This window comes from Gavia stellata, unplaced genomic scaffold (assembly GCF_030936135.1).
Source record: "Gavia stellata isolate bGavSte3 unplaced genomic scaffold, bGavSte3.hap2 HAP2_SCAFFOLD_53, whole genome shotgun sequence".
Lineage (NCBI taxonomy): Eukaryota > Metazoa > Chordata > Aves > Gaviiformes > Gaviidae > Gavia > Gavia stellata.
In genome coordinates this window covers 26,206-41,173 of record NW_026776569.1, presented here as the reverse complement: position 1 = coordinate 41,173, position 14,968 = coordinate 26,206, and the positions used below count along the sequence as shown (strand labels likewise).

The 14,968-nt window shown below is 52.9% G+C and overlaps 1 protein-coding gene across 1 annotated transcript; it reads right to left on the bottom strand.

Annotated features, from left to right (window-relative positions):
• Nucleotides 1-5,309: 5,309 nt before the first annotated feature.
• On the bottom strand, nucleotides 5,310-9,353 carry LOC132321124 (ubiquitin carboxyl-terminal hydrolase 42-like). Its single transcript, XM_059834696.1, has 11 exons — nucleotides 9,338-9,353; nucleotides 8,532-8,732; nucleotides 7,982-8,092; nucleotides 7,804-7,906; nucleotides 7,589-7,656; nucleotides 7,361-7,431; nucleotides 6,719-6,801; nucleotides 6,345-6,456; nucleotides 5,845-5,985; nucleotides 5,531-5,631; nucleotides 5,310-5,430 (listed from the first exon to the last, which is right to left on the bottom strand). The coding sequence occupies exons 1-11, from the start codon at nucleotides 9,351-9,353 to the stop codon at nucleotides 5,310-5,312; spliced, it is 1,128 nt and encodes a 375-aa protein (XP_059690679.1).
• Nucleotides 9,354-14,968: the final 5,615 nt, after the last annotated feature.

Sequence of the window (14,968 nt, the reverse complement as noted above, 5' to 3'; positions counted from 1 at the left end):
AAACCTAATGTCCAAATCCGAAGCCTTGTACTGAGGCCCAAATCTTCATTTTGAGGGCCTGAAGCCCCTGATTTGAGGGCCGAAATCTTCATTTTGGGCTTCGAAATCTTCATTTTGAGGGCGGAACCCCCTTTTGGAGGGCTGCAGTCTTCATTTTGAGGAAGGAAATCTTTGTTTTGAGAGTCCAAATAGTCATTTTGAGGGCCCAGATCCTCATTGTGAGCGTCCAAAACCTGATTTTGAGGACGCCAGCCATCATTTTGTGGGTCCAAAACTTCATTTTGAGGGTCCAAAGAGTCATTTTGAAGGTCCAAAGCATAATTTTCAGCATCCAAATAGACATTTCGTGGATGCAAATCGTCAATTTGAGGGTCCAAATAGTCATTTTGAGGGCCCTTAGTCTCATTTTGAGGCTCTAAATAGCCATTTTGAGGGCGCAAAATCTCATTCTGAGGGTCAAAATTGTTATTTTGAAGTCCCAAAGCGTCATTTGAAGGTCCAAAGACTCTTATTGACAGTCCAAATTCTCATTTTGAGGGTCCAAATAGGCATTTTGAAGGTCCAAAACATCTGCCGCCATTTTCCGCAAGAAGGACGTCAAATTGCCCGCTCTGCAGAGGATGGAGGTAGGAGATCAAGTTCTCTGCGCAGGGAGCAGATGACTACCTGGAGTATGTCATCGCGTCCCCCTGCCCTGCGTAGCCCTCAGTCGCCACAGCCTGGCAGCTCCGACACGGAGGAGGAAGCAAGAACATTGGAGGTCACCCTCCGCAGTGGTCCCAGCTGTGCCCCATCTGTGCCCGTCCCTGCAGAACAGGAGCAGCCCCAGGAGGAGCCGGGGGAGGCAGCAGCAGCGGGTCCCTCTGCCCAGGGCCGCAGCCGCAGCTCCTCCACTCCTGGACAGGGCAGGTCTCCCCGTGCCACTTTCTCCCCCTTCTCCTGGTGCCTTTCCTTGCTCCCTGCGCCCCGCTGTGGGTAGCACCAGCCTGCTGGGGGGCACAGCCGTAGGCTTCTGCTCTGCTCTGGTTTCTCTCTGCTGTCTGACATCAGCCAGCGCAACCTTGCTACGGGAAGGGCTGTCAAGGAGGCACGGACAACAGGCAGGGGCATCCGAGCCGGAGGCGAGCCTTGGCGTAACGGTATTTGGCAGGTACAGAGTGATTTCTACCAGCCCAAGCCTTTACCAAGGCAAACAAGACCTTCAGCTTTCACCTACAACAGGCTGGCATTTCACTTCTCATTTGGGCAACAGAGAAAGGGATGAAGGAAGGTGGGGTCGTCCCAGATCACAAAACAACTCCTTGCTGATGCTCAGCTTCTGGAAGCTCCCGGCTCCCAGTCCTGGGTAAAGCAATTCACGTGTCTGAGAGGAGCTCCTGAATGGGGAAGCGAAAGGTTTTCTCTGTGTAGGGCTGGCGGGACCAGAGATATTTCCAACGTTTTGTACAACATCTCTACTCCAGGACAAAGGTGGAACTGTAGACTATCACCAGAGGAGAAGAGATAAGGAGCATGAGCCGGGAAGGTGCAGATGTTGACAAGAGGCACCTGCTCAAACGTCACCTCTTTGCGTACACCCCGTCCACTCCCATTCTCCTAAAATCCCATGGTTACGGTACCAGGAGGGCTTTGGTAGGGAGGCATCATCTTCTAAGACAAATCCTATCGGCACTGTACAATTATGGTTGGGTTGATCTCGGTTGCATTGGGTCGAGCTGGTTTTCGAGCCCAGGTTGCACAGCTGTAGAAACTGCAATGCCTTCAGCCCACACTGTCCTCTTTATAGCACAGCATAGCATACAAGAGAATAAAATATTTCATTTGGAAGGGACCTACAAGGATAGCCTAGTCCAACTGCCTGACCGATTCAGGGCTGACCAAAAGTTAAAGCATGTTGTTAAGGGCATTTTCCAAATGCTTCTTAAACACTGAGAGGCCTGGGGCAGTGCTTGAGCACCCTCTCGGTAAAGAAATGCCTCCTAACGTCAAGTCTGAACCTGCCCTGGGGCAGCTTTGAACCATTCCCATGTGTCCTATCCCTGGGAGAAGTGCTCAGCACCTCCCTCTCGACGTCCCCTCCCCAGGAAGCTGCGGAGAGCAACGTCTTCGCCCCTCGGCCTCCTTTTCTCCGAGCTAGACGAACGCAAAGACCCGCTCTCAGCCCTCAACACTGAGGCTCAGCCCAGCTCCCGCAGCAGGACGGAGCAGAGACATCTCCCCCTTCCCCTGGGGCAGCCGTCCCCAGCGCTCAACAGGCAAACTGCCCGGCCTGCCTGCGGCAGCGGCGCATCAAACAGCGCCGGGCCGAGGGGCAGCCGAGGCAGGAGAGCGACCCCACGCTCAGCAGGATCGGGCCGCTCCCTCCTGTGCTGCCGCGAGCAGCGCTGGCAGGATGAGCCCTCCCCTGCTCAGCCTCTGGCTCGGCTACACCCGGCAGCTGGAGGGGTGGGAAAAGGGAAACGGGTTTGTGCTGCTCTTACCACGGGTGTCCTCAGCCAGTGCTACACTGGTGGGAACTGGTTTAGGCTGGGGGAGAGGATGCAATTCATGTAATTAACCAATTAGGCAATTAAAAAGGGAGCAGGAGAGCAGCAACAAACCCCAACGATAACGGCTTCCCCCAGCCCCACTCTTCCCAGGCTCAGCCTCACTCCTCCCTTCCCGACTCCTCCGCCACCTCTCCCCTCCAAGCGGCACAGGGCGATGGGGAATGGGGCTGTGGGCAGCCCACAGCGCCTCGTCTCTGCCACCCCTTCCTCCTCCTCACCTTGTCCCCCTGCTCCCGCCTGGGCCCCAGGGGCCGCAGCTCCTGCCAGGAGCCTGCTCCGGCCTGGGCTTTTCTCCAGGGGTTGCAGCTTCCTGGTGGAGCTGTCGATGGCCGCCTGAGGGGGACAGCGTTGGTGGCTGGATCCATTTCGCAGAATCACAGGCTACTTGAGGCTGGCCGGGAGGTCACCTGGAGGGTGAAGTCACCTGGTCCAACCCCCCCTTGCTCAAGCAGGGCCACCTGCAGCCAGTTGTCCATGACCACATCCAGAGGGCTGTGGAACATCTCCAAGGATGGAGACGCCACCAGCTCCCTGGGCACTCTGTGCCGCTGCTCGTCACCCGCACAGCACCCTTCGCACTTCCCCTTGCTGAACTGCATGAGGTCCCTGTCAGCCCATCTCTCCAGCCTGCCCAGGTCCCTTGGGATGGCAGCACGGCCCCCCGGCCTAAGCGCCACTCCTCCCAGTCTGGTGTCATCTGCCAGCTTGCTGAGGGTGCACTCTGCCCCATCATCCAGACCATTAAGGAAGATGTTAAACAGGATTGGAGCCAGTACTGACCCCTGGGCAACACCAGGAATTACCGGCCTCCAACTCGTCTTGGTGCCACTGAGCAGCACCCTCTGGGCCCGGCCGTTCAGCCGGTTTTTGGTTCCCCTCGCTGTCAGCTCATCCAGCCCATTTCTGTTTGTGTGACTTGAACTCCATATTTAAAAAGAAGAGATTGGAAGATGGGCATGTGCAAGCACACGGCTTTCAAAATCTCAAGATATAAACCTCCCACAGTGGGTATTTCCACCAAAAGCCTCAAAACCGAGAGAGAAGAAAACACCCTGGAAGGCCAACAAATGTTTTTAATTCTGGCTTTGGCTTTTCTGCCTGTTGGTTCCAAAGGAGTGTTGTTTTTGCAAGGCGATACCAAAATCTGACCACGGATTAAAGGTCTTCCTCGAGGGACCTGTGGGCAGGCGGGCCAGGCGGCAGAGCTGTCCATCGCTCTGGAAGGTCTCTCTGAGCTCTTCCTGGCCAGAGGCAGCACTGGGAGGAGGGACAGGGTGGGCTGCTGGTGCCCTTAGTGCAGCTTGGTCCCTGCTGGGGGCAGCTTTGGTGCTTCCTGGATTCCTCCTCCTCCTCCTCCTCCTCCTCATCTCTGGCTTTGCAGGAGTCAGATGTTGTGCTCCTCCCTCAACCAGGGTCACAATCTGCCCCCATCACCGCTGCAGTGTTTGTCTGGCATGTCTCTCTGGGGCGCTGAAACCCTTCTCCTCCTCCCTGCTGAGGGGTCACAGTCCGTGGTGGCCACAAACCGGCTGCGGAGATCATAGCCCCGTGGCGGGGATCTACTCCGCTCTCTCTGCCTCAGCCAAGTTTGCCCCCGAGCAGCCCTGGGTGCGGGAGCCAACTGGGAGCTGGCGTTGGAGGGCCCTGGAGCTCCATCATCCCTTGGGGCTCGGTCACAACGTGGAAGACTTATTCTCCCCCTCCTCCTCCTCCTCCTTGCTGAGCAGTACTCACTGTACTCTACAAAACGGCTGCGGAGATCATAGCCCCGCCGCGGGGATCTGCTCCGCTCTCTCTGCCTCGGCAGGGTGTGCTCCCAAGCAGCACTGGGTGGGGGAGCCAACTGGAAGCGGACATCGGAGGGCCCTGGAGCTGCGTCATCCCTGGGAGCATGGCCACAATTTGGAGGACCAGTTATCATCCTTCTTCTCCCTGTTGAGTGGTCATAGTCCGTGGCGTCCACAAACCAGCTGCGGAGACCACTGCCCCACTGCGGGGATCTGCTCCAGGCCCTCTCCCTGGCCCCGTTCCTCTGGCAGCAGGAAAAAGGGCCGAATCCGTGCTCCTCGTCGTTGTCATCTTCTCGCACGCTGTGCAGCGCACGGTCAAATGGTTGACGGTGGAGCGGGAAATCAGGCTGTCTTCTGGGCACGGCGGAGGTGACGCTGAGCCTGCCTGGCCAGATGAGGCACGGCCGGCCTGCAGACGCCTCCCGGGCACCTGCCCAGGTTAGCTGGCTGGTGCTGGCTGGTGCGGAGGAGCTGCCATGCTCTGGAGAGTCCTCCATGCCCACCGCCATGTCCTGCAAAGAGAGCTGTGAAAAGGTCCTGCCCTTTCCTCCCAAGAGGACCACAACAGTGGGGAAACCCCAGGAGCTCTGGGAGGGGACAGCTAAAGGCCTCCCAAAGGCTCTTCTGGAGGGCTGCCAAGGCAGAAGGGCCAAAGGCGGACAAAGGGGATGGATCTAGGCGGGATGCTTTCAGAGGGAGCAGCCTCGCGGCTGTGGAGAAAGCTGCAGTGTGGGAGGGAAAAGAGAGCAACGCCAAGATCCCAGAAAGAAATGCGCCTGGTGCCCTGACCCACTTCCCCAGAGCTACCTTAGTCTGACGAGGCAGATCCCATGCTCCCACAGAACCCGCCTGCTTGCTGCTGGCCGCCCACTGACTGAGGAAGGAGCGGGCATGTGATGGTGCTGGTGAGGAAGAAGTCCTTTCTCCCATTTTCAGATCGGAGCGTCTGGAGAGAAAGAGTGATCTCTGTTTAGGGCTGTTCTCGCAGTTTAGACCTGGGCAGCAGCCTAAAGCCCAGCAAGGAAGGATAAGGACTGACGTGGGGTAGCTCGGGTTTGACAGCACTGAACGACGCAGGTAATAATTGTCTTCTGTGACGGAAAGAGAAACACTCAGGAGGACGAGAAGAAAAGTAGCAAAGCCAGGAAAAGGAAACACAGTATTCTGAACACAGTTAATACTGCTTATTACCTGACATAGAACAGTAAATAGGCTTGCTGCCTGAGAACTGTGTTGAAGTCACAGGGAACCACAGACGAATCGTCCATCTCGTACCACAGTCCATTGCTGGCCTGCAAAGAAGGCATCGGTATCTGGAGATGAACTGCATGGTGTCTCCACAAAGACAGGCAGAAAACTACAGAACCAAGAGGACGCCAAAACCGATCCAACCCGGCCGGTAAGGAGACCTTCCCCCCAAAAGCTTGGCTGCCGGGAACAGTGCCACGGAAGTTGTCTTCCCCAGGGTACGTTTTTCCCTTGTTAGGCGAGAAGTTGCTCTTCACCTTCGTGTAGCAGAAATAGTGTCCTGTATGACAGCTGCCACCGCTGTGCACCAGGACAGCATATAAGGAGTAGAAGAGCGGTTCTCCAGCTGTCTGAGACGTGTATGGCCGAAGATCCAAGTACATGGGATACTCCACGACCTACGGAGAGACCAAGAGGGCTCAGAAATGATCCTGAAATTCGACACGAAATAGCTTTCCAAGACCAGGGGCCAGAGGTTTACAAATACATCTTTTGGGGCTGTTGGAAACTTGGTTTTCCCTAAAGCGATATGTCGTGGTTTGGGTGGCAGGAAAGTGTTCTCAGCCAAAGCAGCTCTGCCGGAGCAGAGTGCATGCTCATCTTCCCACGGCAGAGTGCATGCTCATCTTCCCACGGGAGCTCTCCTCTCCCCAGAAGGGAACACGAAAATCTCAACATGAAGAGCTTGGGAAAGAGCGCACTGCTTTGGGAAACCTCCCGCTCCAGGGAGAAAGTCGCACTCCAATTGCGTACGCACCTTGCTGATCTTCCCGCCGGTGAAATGGTCAAACCTTTTCAGACACACCGTGAGAACCTTTGGCGCACGATGGATTGTAAACCTCTTGGAGGCGGCAACCATCTTGTCACACCTGGAATCCAAGCACAGAGCCGAGTGGTGAAACGCAGCCTTAAATGCCCCCTTTTCTCCCCCCAGAAGGCCGGACAAGCTTTCATGTCTCACACGTCCTTCCGCTATTTTAAGGCTATTCGGTTGTCTAAGGCCAGATTAAAAATAAAAGCCGCGTGTCCTTGTTGTGCATCTCACCTAGAGGAAAAGATGACTTACGCTCGATGACATGCAGCACCTTTCCCCAGGATCTAGTATTAATATGTCATTAGGAATCATCTTACTTGCTACATTTAAAGCAGTTTTCACCATCCAGCTGCTCAGGTTTCACAAAGTCCTCGAGAGCTGCGCTGACCGATGAGGCTGCCTGGAGGAGTGAGAAAGGAGAGCACTGAGCTGAGGGCAACGCCCTCGTCCCAACACTTCCTAGGAGTTGACCAGAAGAGCCAGGTAGCTGACGCTGAGGAGACCCACCCTGAACCCGCAAGCAGCGCCCAGGAGGAGGCCGAAAGAGGGGATTACGCTGAACATTCCCCTCAATTCCACGGAATCCCAGGGCCATCAAGAGCCACCTCTCTGGGGCACCGCACGGTTCAGCTACCGATGGTGTGCAGGGTCATCAATAAGGAAAACACCACAACCCATCAGCCTGGGAGTCAGACGGGTGTGGAGGGAGGGCAAAGGGAAGAAGGATGAGAGCACGTCGAGGCTGCAGAGAGGATAATTCGTGCTTGTCCGGCTTAAAGCCGGCACCTCCAGGGAGACCACTGCCACGGCCTCCCCAGAAGGACGCCTTCCTTTCCACTCCCCACCCACCACCAAGCTCTCTTGTGTTTGCCGTCTACGTTTTTAAAGCCAACTGCGTTTATGCTGGAAAGCTACAGGAGCCTTGGGACGTCTGGAAGCACAGTTCCAAACCCTCTTACTTTTATATCCAGAGGAACATCCAGGAAGGTCTCGTAGGCATCAGAAACCGCTTTGCAGCTCAAGCACGTGACTGGAAGGCAAATGGAAATGCTCAGCGATAGAGGGAGTGGACTGTGCAGGTTTACGCTCGTCGTACCTACTACGCCAGTCACAAGAACAGCTGTTGATCACAGGCAGACAGAAGGGCACAGACAATTCCAAGGAGAGCAATAGGTGTGGAAAAGTACCTCTGGATCTCAGAAAGCCCCCAAATATTTGATGGACAACGGTAGTTGATTGAGAAGAGATGTCCAAGCTGGAAATAAATGGTAAGGCAGGGAGTTATCTCCTCCAAGAGTTTTACTTTGTCTGAAAGCCCTGGGCACAGTTTTTCCCTGACGGGAGTACGTCGAGGAGTCCAAAGGGCTGGGGAACATTCAAAAGGTCATTTGCTTGTGCTTACTCGCTGCTTCCACTCAGACAAGCTCTCTGCATGGCATCGACAGTATAGCGTAAGAACTCGTGGGCGTCTTCCTGCATGCCAAGCTGGAAATGTTCTCCTATTCCTAAGAAAGAAGAAGTTAGGAGTTCTCTCCTACGAGAACAGAAGACACCGTGTCAAAGCACCTGAAATGACTTACGCTTGAGGACACTGAGGACAGCCCAAGGCTCGATGGCACTGGCGGAGGAACGCAAGACCATGTTAACGTGCGCTTCCATTCTGCACATCATGCAGAAGCCTAGCTGGCGACCTGAGGAGAGAGAGGAAAGCGATTTGTCAGCTTAGCAAAATATCCGTAGCAACGGGAAACTTAATGGAGAGGAGTTCTACTCTCTTCTCCTAGGGTGACAATGTCCCAACAAGCCCGGGACATTTCTGTGCGTAGAAAACTTTTTTCAGAGGGATGCTAAACTGACAGAAGTTTTGTGTGCCGTAAGCAAAGAGAGTTTAAGCTGCAGGAATAGGGACGGAGACCCGGGGCTAGAAAGAGGTGACTTTCTGAAGAGGAACACGCCTAGGTACGACAAGCGGCTTCTAGGCTTGAGCGTTCAAAGGACACCCGCTCGGGGCGGGCGGGGTGGGGGGTTGACAAAGAAGGGCTGCTTTTCCCCTAAATCAAATTCCAGGTTCTGGGAATCCTCAGGAAGTGCCCAACAGATTGACAAAGAGCTGTTCCTAAAAGTACTCACACGACAAGCTGTGCTCACGAGAGAGCAGGTAGTTGGCCAGAGGGGGTGTGTACGTCAGGCACTGCAGGACGGAGTTGAGGAAGCACGTATTGTGCAGGTTGTGGAGTCCCGCTCCAGCTCTCTGTCGTTGCTGCCAGCCCATGCAAATCTTCTCCGGGGGAAAGAGGATCCTTTGTGGCGGAGCCATTCCCTCGGCAATGACTGCAGGGAAACGACGTTTGAAAAGAGGTGAGACGATACTGTTGCACAAAAGCATATTTCAAAGTCGAGTTCTGTGCAGGAGCACCCAGGACAACCAGCTCTAACCTCCAACACAGAGACATTGGGGGAAGCCTAACGCTGCCATTGAAATTTGCTTGTTAAGAAACAGCTGTGGAAGATAGTCTGTTCCCTCGCTTACGTTGCCCAAAGTCCAACAAACCCACACTCTGATTTCTGTGCCTCGGGCTACCTTCCTTTCCCTCTAGGCTCTTGAATTAGACTATGAGGTCAAGTCTTCCCTTTTCCTGATTGTAACTGGACAAAAACAAGCAAGACCCTAGCACAGAAGGTAACCCTACTGATGTCAGAGCTTTCTATGAGCAATGTCATCTTTCAACATCTTGTACATAGTGGCAGAGGAGTGAGAAAACGCCGTTTCCTGTGTCTAATCGAAAACACCTGGGTAGATCTGGCCACTATAAGGAAACGCCCCAGACTTCACTCCAGGTTGTCAGCACATCAGCTTTCAGGGATGGAGGACCAGCCGCGTCCATCGCCTTTGGGGATTCACAAAGTCCAAGCCTGCTGGGGAAACTGTTACTCACAGGAGTCGTTCCCCATTGCGGCCATCGCTCCTCTCAGGAACAGAGGGGAAAGCTCGGGATGACAAAGGATGTCAGGATGTGCTCGCGGAAGAGAAGACCAGCGCCAATCCCGTCACCTGATCGCCAAGAAATAATTGTAGCTCAACAAAATGATGGAGGAAACCCCCAAAGGAAACTCACAGAACAGCATCCGCCATCAAAACTGTTTCCGTGGGAGTTTTAACTGCTGCAGAGCCGCAGGCTGACGACCTCACCATCACTGTCACGGGGCCCTGGTTCACAGCAGTTCCAAAGGCCCTTTTGAAAGGCTCAAATGTGCGTCACCTTCTCGGAAGAGGACCTGCTGCTGACCTGTTGCCAGCTTTAGCAGCAGAGCCCTCTGGCTCTCCAGCCCACACTTTCCCACCTCGGATGCAGGAGTGACGGACCAGCTTTTGGCCACCACTTTAACGGCTGCCTTTGCCGTGCTCCTTTTCTGCCTTCCTTCCTACCGCAGCAGCCAGGGTGGGCTCCTTGTCATTCTAGGCTGAGCCCAACGCCTCAGACTACGCTGCCCCCACCCCCCACTTACCTATCCCAGGCTACGGTAGAGACATCAGAATTAGCAAATAGGAACTCTACCCATAGCGCATATCTGGCCAGCCCAGAGAGGTGTAATAGCTCAGCCGACAGCTCGGAAGGTATAGACCAGCGGAGACTTTTATCCTGTATCTACCTACTCTGTGATCTGTCCTGAAAGTCAAATCTTAATTACCTTTGAAAGAGGATGGAAGTGGAGGCCAAGTGGGCAGTAAACGATAAATGGTTGGAACAACGTAGCCACGCAAGAAGCAAAGGAAGGAGCCAAGTTATCCCGAAGGCCAGCTCAGCCCAAGTGGCTTTCACTGGCCCGCTTTTTCAGGATATGAAGCCCTGGCCTGGTGAGCTCACAAGCAGCGGGCGGGGTGCCGCATCACTGCCCCTTTGTGACACGGAGACGCACGGGGATGCACGGGGACTCATGGGGACGCACTGCGGCCACGCAGGCCCGCTGCAGCCTGGGCACCTCACATAGCCAGCAGCTGGCAGCCGCTGGGCTTCCCCACACACTGCTGGCAAAGGGGCTGTTCGTCTCGCCGGCAGAGCTCCCACCTCTTCCCTGAGCCGCACAGCCAGAGGAATAAAAACCTGCCCAGGGCTGTAAGCGTGCCTGTTTCACAGCTTTGGCTGGCACATTGGGTTACTGAGAGTTTCTTTTCCGCTCTTCCCAGCTACGGGACTGTGTCCGTGAGACGCGTACAGCAAAGCACCAGGTCTCTTATGGGTTCGTTTCCAATGAATTTCATCTGCCCCCCCCAAGATACAGCCTCAGGCTGACTCTGAACTAGTGCTACCACAGGAACACTCAGCAACTGGGCAGGGTTGACCTTGGCTGGCTGCCAGGCCCCCACCCAGCTGCTCTCCCACCCTGGAGCTCCAAAAATGTTCAGGAGCGGCTTTTTAGCGTCTTCACATTTTCTCCCGCCTCCAGGGTTTGTGAGATTTCTGGCTGCCACAGCTTTGACCAATTCCCACTCAGGGTGACTGGAGGCAGTTTTATTCCCGCCCCGCTTGGCTTATGTAGTTTTGGGCAGTCCTCACTTGGGACGTCTGCTATAACCCCCTGTTCCTGCTCGGCGGGCACTTGTATTGTTCCTGCCCCGACGAGGCAGCTGGTTCTTATTCCTGCCCCTACTTGAACTGTCTGGTTTGGCCCCTGCCCCACCTGGGTCATCTAGTTTCCCCAGTCCTACTCGGGGCAGTTAGTTGTACTCCTGCTCAGTCAGGGCAGGGAGTTTAGCCCCTGCTCCACTCAGGGAGGTTTTCTTCTTTTTATCCTCTACGTGGGGCATCCAGTTTGGTCACAGCCTTGCTCGTCTTTTTCTCATCACGTCCCTCTCGGGACGGCTCTTTGTTCCCCTCTCTTGCTTGGGGAAGCTCTTTTTTCCCCCCTTCTCCACGCAGGGTACCTGGATTTACTCCTGCCCTGCCTGTTACGGAAAATCGTAACCAAGAAAACTCCCAAAGCCAAATGACAGTTCAGAAAGCCGACATTGGTTTATTGCTGCGCTGGGTGCATGGGGGATTTCTCCTCCTAGCATGCACACCCGCTTGAAATCATGACAAGTATTTAAACAGTTAGCGAAGTGAGTGACGCCTACCAGTCCCACCCCTTAACTAACTATTGGTTGGTACCTTTCTTACGTCATCTTAAAGCGACAGTTCTCTTTTAATTCACTACGCATGCCCAGAGAGGAGGGGGCTTATTTGGGTTGGGGGCGTTTTCTACCTAGAAGGTGTGGTTTTCGCAGGATAATGAGGCGGGTCAGCCTTCGGACACTGTATTGGCACTCTATTCTATCTTCCTAGAAGTCGTCCTTGTGTTAATGCTTATTGTTAGTTAGTGGAGACAGATTTTATCTTTAACACGTCTAAATGCCAGGTGCATTCCTTACAAAGTGTCTTCCTTCCGTTCTTTCCATTCTTTTTCACTTATTTTTGACCTTGAGTTTTGAGATGTGCTATAACATGCTCAAGTGGCTCTTTATGCCCCTGCCCAAATCGGGGTGGCTGGTTTTGCCCCACAACCTCGCCTTCCAGCACAAAGTCAGCTTTGCTTGCAAGCCTCCTCTAGCACCGCTCCTCCAGCTGGCATCTGACATTCCGAGGTGCAAAGTTACCTCACTGCTGAGCTCATTAGAGGGTCAGGGCTCAGGAGCCGGCAGCGCCCGATGCCACCCAGGGAAGCAGAGGACCCCGGCAGCTGGATGTGGGGCAGGGGGTGCCTCTGCCGCTGGCTCCTCACTCATACACTTTAGCCACGGCTTTTGTGCTGGGGCAGAGTGGCGCTCGTCACCCTTCACAAAATGCCACGGCAGGCAGGCTTGGTTGGGTGAAGGTGGCTGAAGAATTCCTGTGTCCTGAGAGGCTCCTTTTATGGAAGGCATCTTGGCCATACCTTGAAACGGCCAGAGCTTTTTCTTACGCGACTTTTTAGTATTATTCCTCTGAAGGTTCCTGGGGGGAAAAAGAAAACAGAAAAAAGAAAGATGAAAAACCCACAATATATTTCACTGCTGTTATTAGTAAAGGCAACAAGGAGCCTGGCCAGAAGCAGCTGCCAGGGCTTCCAGGCTCTAGGAAGCTCTGGCAGACCTGTGCAGACCGTGTCTGCCCTCGTCAGACACTCTTGACGTTTCTATTGCCAACTTGTGAAGCTATCTGCAGACTTGATCCATTGCCCGTCCCTGCGGTACCTAACAGTGCTGTAGCTGAGACGAACAAGAAGAGCAGTGCTCTGACTTTGCTGTCTTTGTTTACGCCAAAAGCTGCTGCAGCCATCCAAAGCTTGATGCTTTGGGATTGGCTTTCTTCTTCGAGAAGAAATACTCTCTGGGTGCATTCCAAACACACGTTGGGGTCACCTGAGGAGGATCTTCTTGGCCAAGACGTTTTGGCACCTCTGTAGCTCTCTGCAAGTTCAGAGCACAGAAGGAGACCCAACCAGTCTGCGAATGTCCAAATGCAAAGCCTTGTATTGAGGCCCAAAATCTTCATTTTGAGGGCCTGAAGCCCCTGATTTGAGGGCCGAAATCCTCATTTTGAGTATCGAAATCTTCTTTTTGAGGGCCCGAACCCCCTTTTTGAGGGCTGAAATCTTCATTTTGAGGAAGGAAATCTTTGTTTTGAGGGCCAAAAGCTTTATTCTGAGGGCCCGAAACCCCATTTTGAGGGTCCAAAGCCTCATTTTGAAGTCTGAAAGTCTTCTTTGAGGGTATATTTCCTCATTTTGAGGCCCCAAATAGTCATTTTGAGGGCCGAAAATCTGATTTTGGTCTTCCAAAACCTCATTGTGACGGTCCAAATACTCACGTTTAGCGTCCAAATAGACAGTTTGAGGGCCCAAATCCTCATTTTGAGGGTCCAAATTGTTATTTTGAGGGCCCAAAATCTCATTGTGAGGGTCCAAAACCTCATTATGAGGACCCCAGACATCATTTTGAGGGCCCAAAGCCTCATTTAAGGGTTCGAAGCCTCATTTTGAGGGCCCAAACAGTGATTTTGACGGTCCAAACAGTAATTTTGAGGTTCCAAACAGTAATTTTGGGCATCCAAATTGTAATTTTGAGGGTCCAAAGCCTCATTTTGCGCCTCCGCAGACCCGTTCTTAGGCTGCCACGCCTCACTTTTTAGTTGCAATGGATCCCTTGAGGGCGCAAAACCTATTGTCAAGGTCCAAAGCCCCGATTTGAGGCCCAAAATCTTCATTTTGAAGGTCCAAGAATTCTTTTTGTGCATCTAAATCCTCATTTTAGGGCCCGTAGCCTCATTTTGTGGCTCCAAATAGCCATTTTGAGGGCCCGTAGCCTCATTTTGAGGGTCCAAATAGTCATTTTGAGGGCCCATTGCCTCAGTTAAGGCTCAAAGCCTCATTTTGAGGGTTTGAAGCCTTGTTTTGAGCCTCCAAATCCTTATTTTCTTCAAATTGTAATTTTGAGGGTACAAATACTCATTTTGACGGTCCAAAGACTCATTTTAAAGGCCTAAATAGTAATTTTGAGGGCCCAAAAACTCATTTTGACAGTCCAAATAACCATTTGGAGGTCCCAAAGTCTGATTTTCAGTGTCCAAATGCTAATTTTGAGCCTCAAATAGTCATTCTGGGTCCAAGCCCCCATTTTGAGGGCCGGAATCCCCATTTTGAGAGTCCAAAGCCTCATTTTGAGGGTCCAAGTATTCTTTCTGAGCATCCAAATCCTCGTTTTAGGGCCCATAGCCTCATTTTGTGGCTCCAAATAGCCATTTCGAGGGCCCAGAACCTCATTTTGAGGGCCCAAATAGTCATTTTGAGGGCCCGTAGCTTCATTTTGAGGGTCCAAATAGGCATTTTGAGGGTCCAAATAGTCATTTTGAGGGCCCAACGGCTCATTTAAGGGTCAAAGCCTCATTTCAAGGGTTTGAAGCCTCCTTTTGAGCATCCATATCCTTATTTTGAGGGTTCAAATTGCAATTTTGAGGGCCCAAATAGTCATTTTGACTCTCCAAAGCTGCAATTTGAGAGTCCAAAACGACATTTTAAAGGGCCAAACAGTCATTTGGAGGGTCCAAAACTTAATTTTGAGGTCCCAAAGCCTCATTTAAGGGTTTGAAGCCTCATTTTGAGGGTCCAAATCCTCATTTTGGGGGTCCAGACAGTAATTTTGAGCATCCAAACAGTAATTTTGAGCGTCGAAATTGTCATTTTGAGGGTCCAAAGCCTCATTGTGACCGTCCAAAGCCTCATTTTGAGGACCCCAGGTGTCATTTTGAGTGTCCAAAACTCCATTTTGAGGTCCCAAGGCCTCATTTTGAGGGTCCAAAGCCTCGTTTTGAGGGCCCAAATCCTCCTTCTGAGGGTTCAGATAGTAATTTTGAGCGTCGAAATAGTCATTTTGAAGGTCCAAAGCATAATTTTGAAGGGTCCAAAGAGGCATTTTGAGGCGCCAAATGGTCATTTTGAGGGTCCAAAGCCTCATTTTGGGCCTCCGCGGACCATTTTTTAGGCTGCCACGCCTCAGTTTTTAGGGGCAATGGATCCCTTGAGGGCACAAAACCTATTGTCAAGGTCCAAAG

Bases quoted from the DNA above. Each gene is read 5' to 3' on its own strand.
- LOC132321124 (XM_059834696.1), bottom strand. The intron at 8,093-8,531 runs GTGAGTACTTTT...CTCTCTCCTCAG, and splicing joins TCGTGAGCACAGCTTGTCGT to GTCGCCAGCTAGGCTTCTGC. The intron at 7,657-7,803 runs GTAAGCACAAGC...ATTTATTTCCAG, and splicing joins TGTCTGAGTGGAAGCAGCGA to CTTGGACATCTCTTCTCAAT.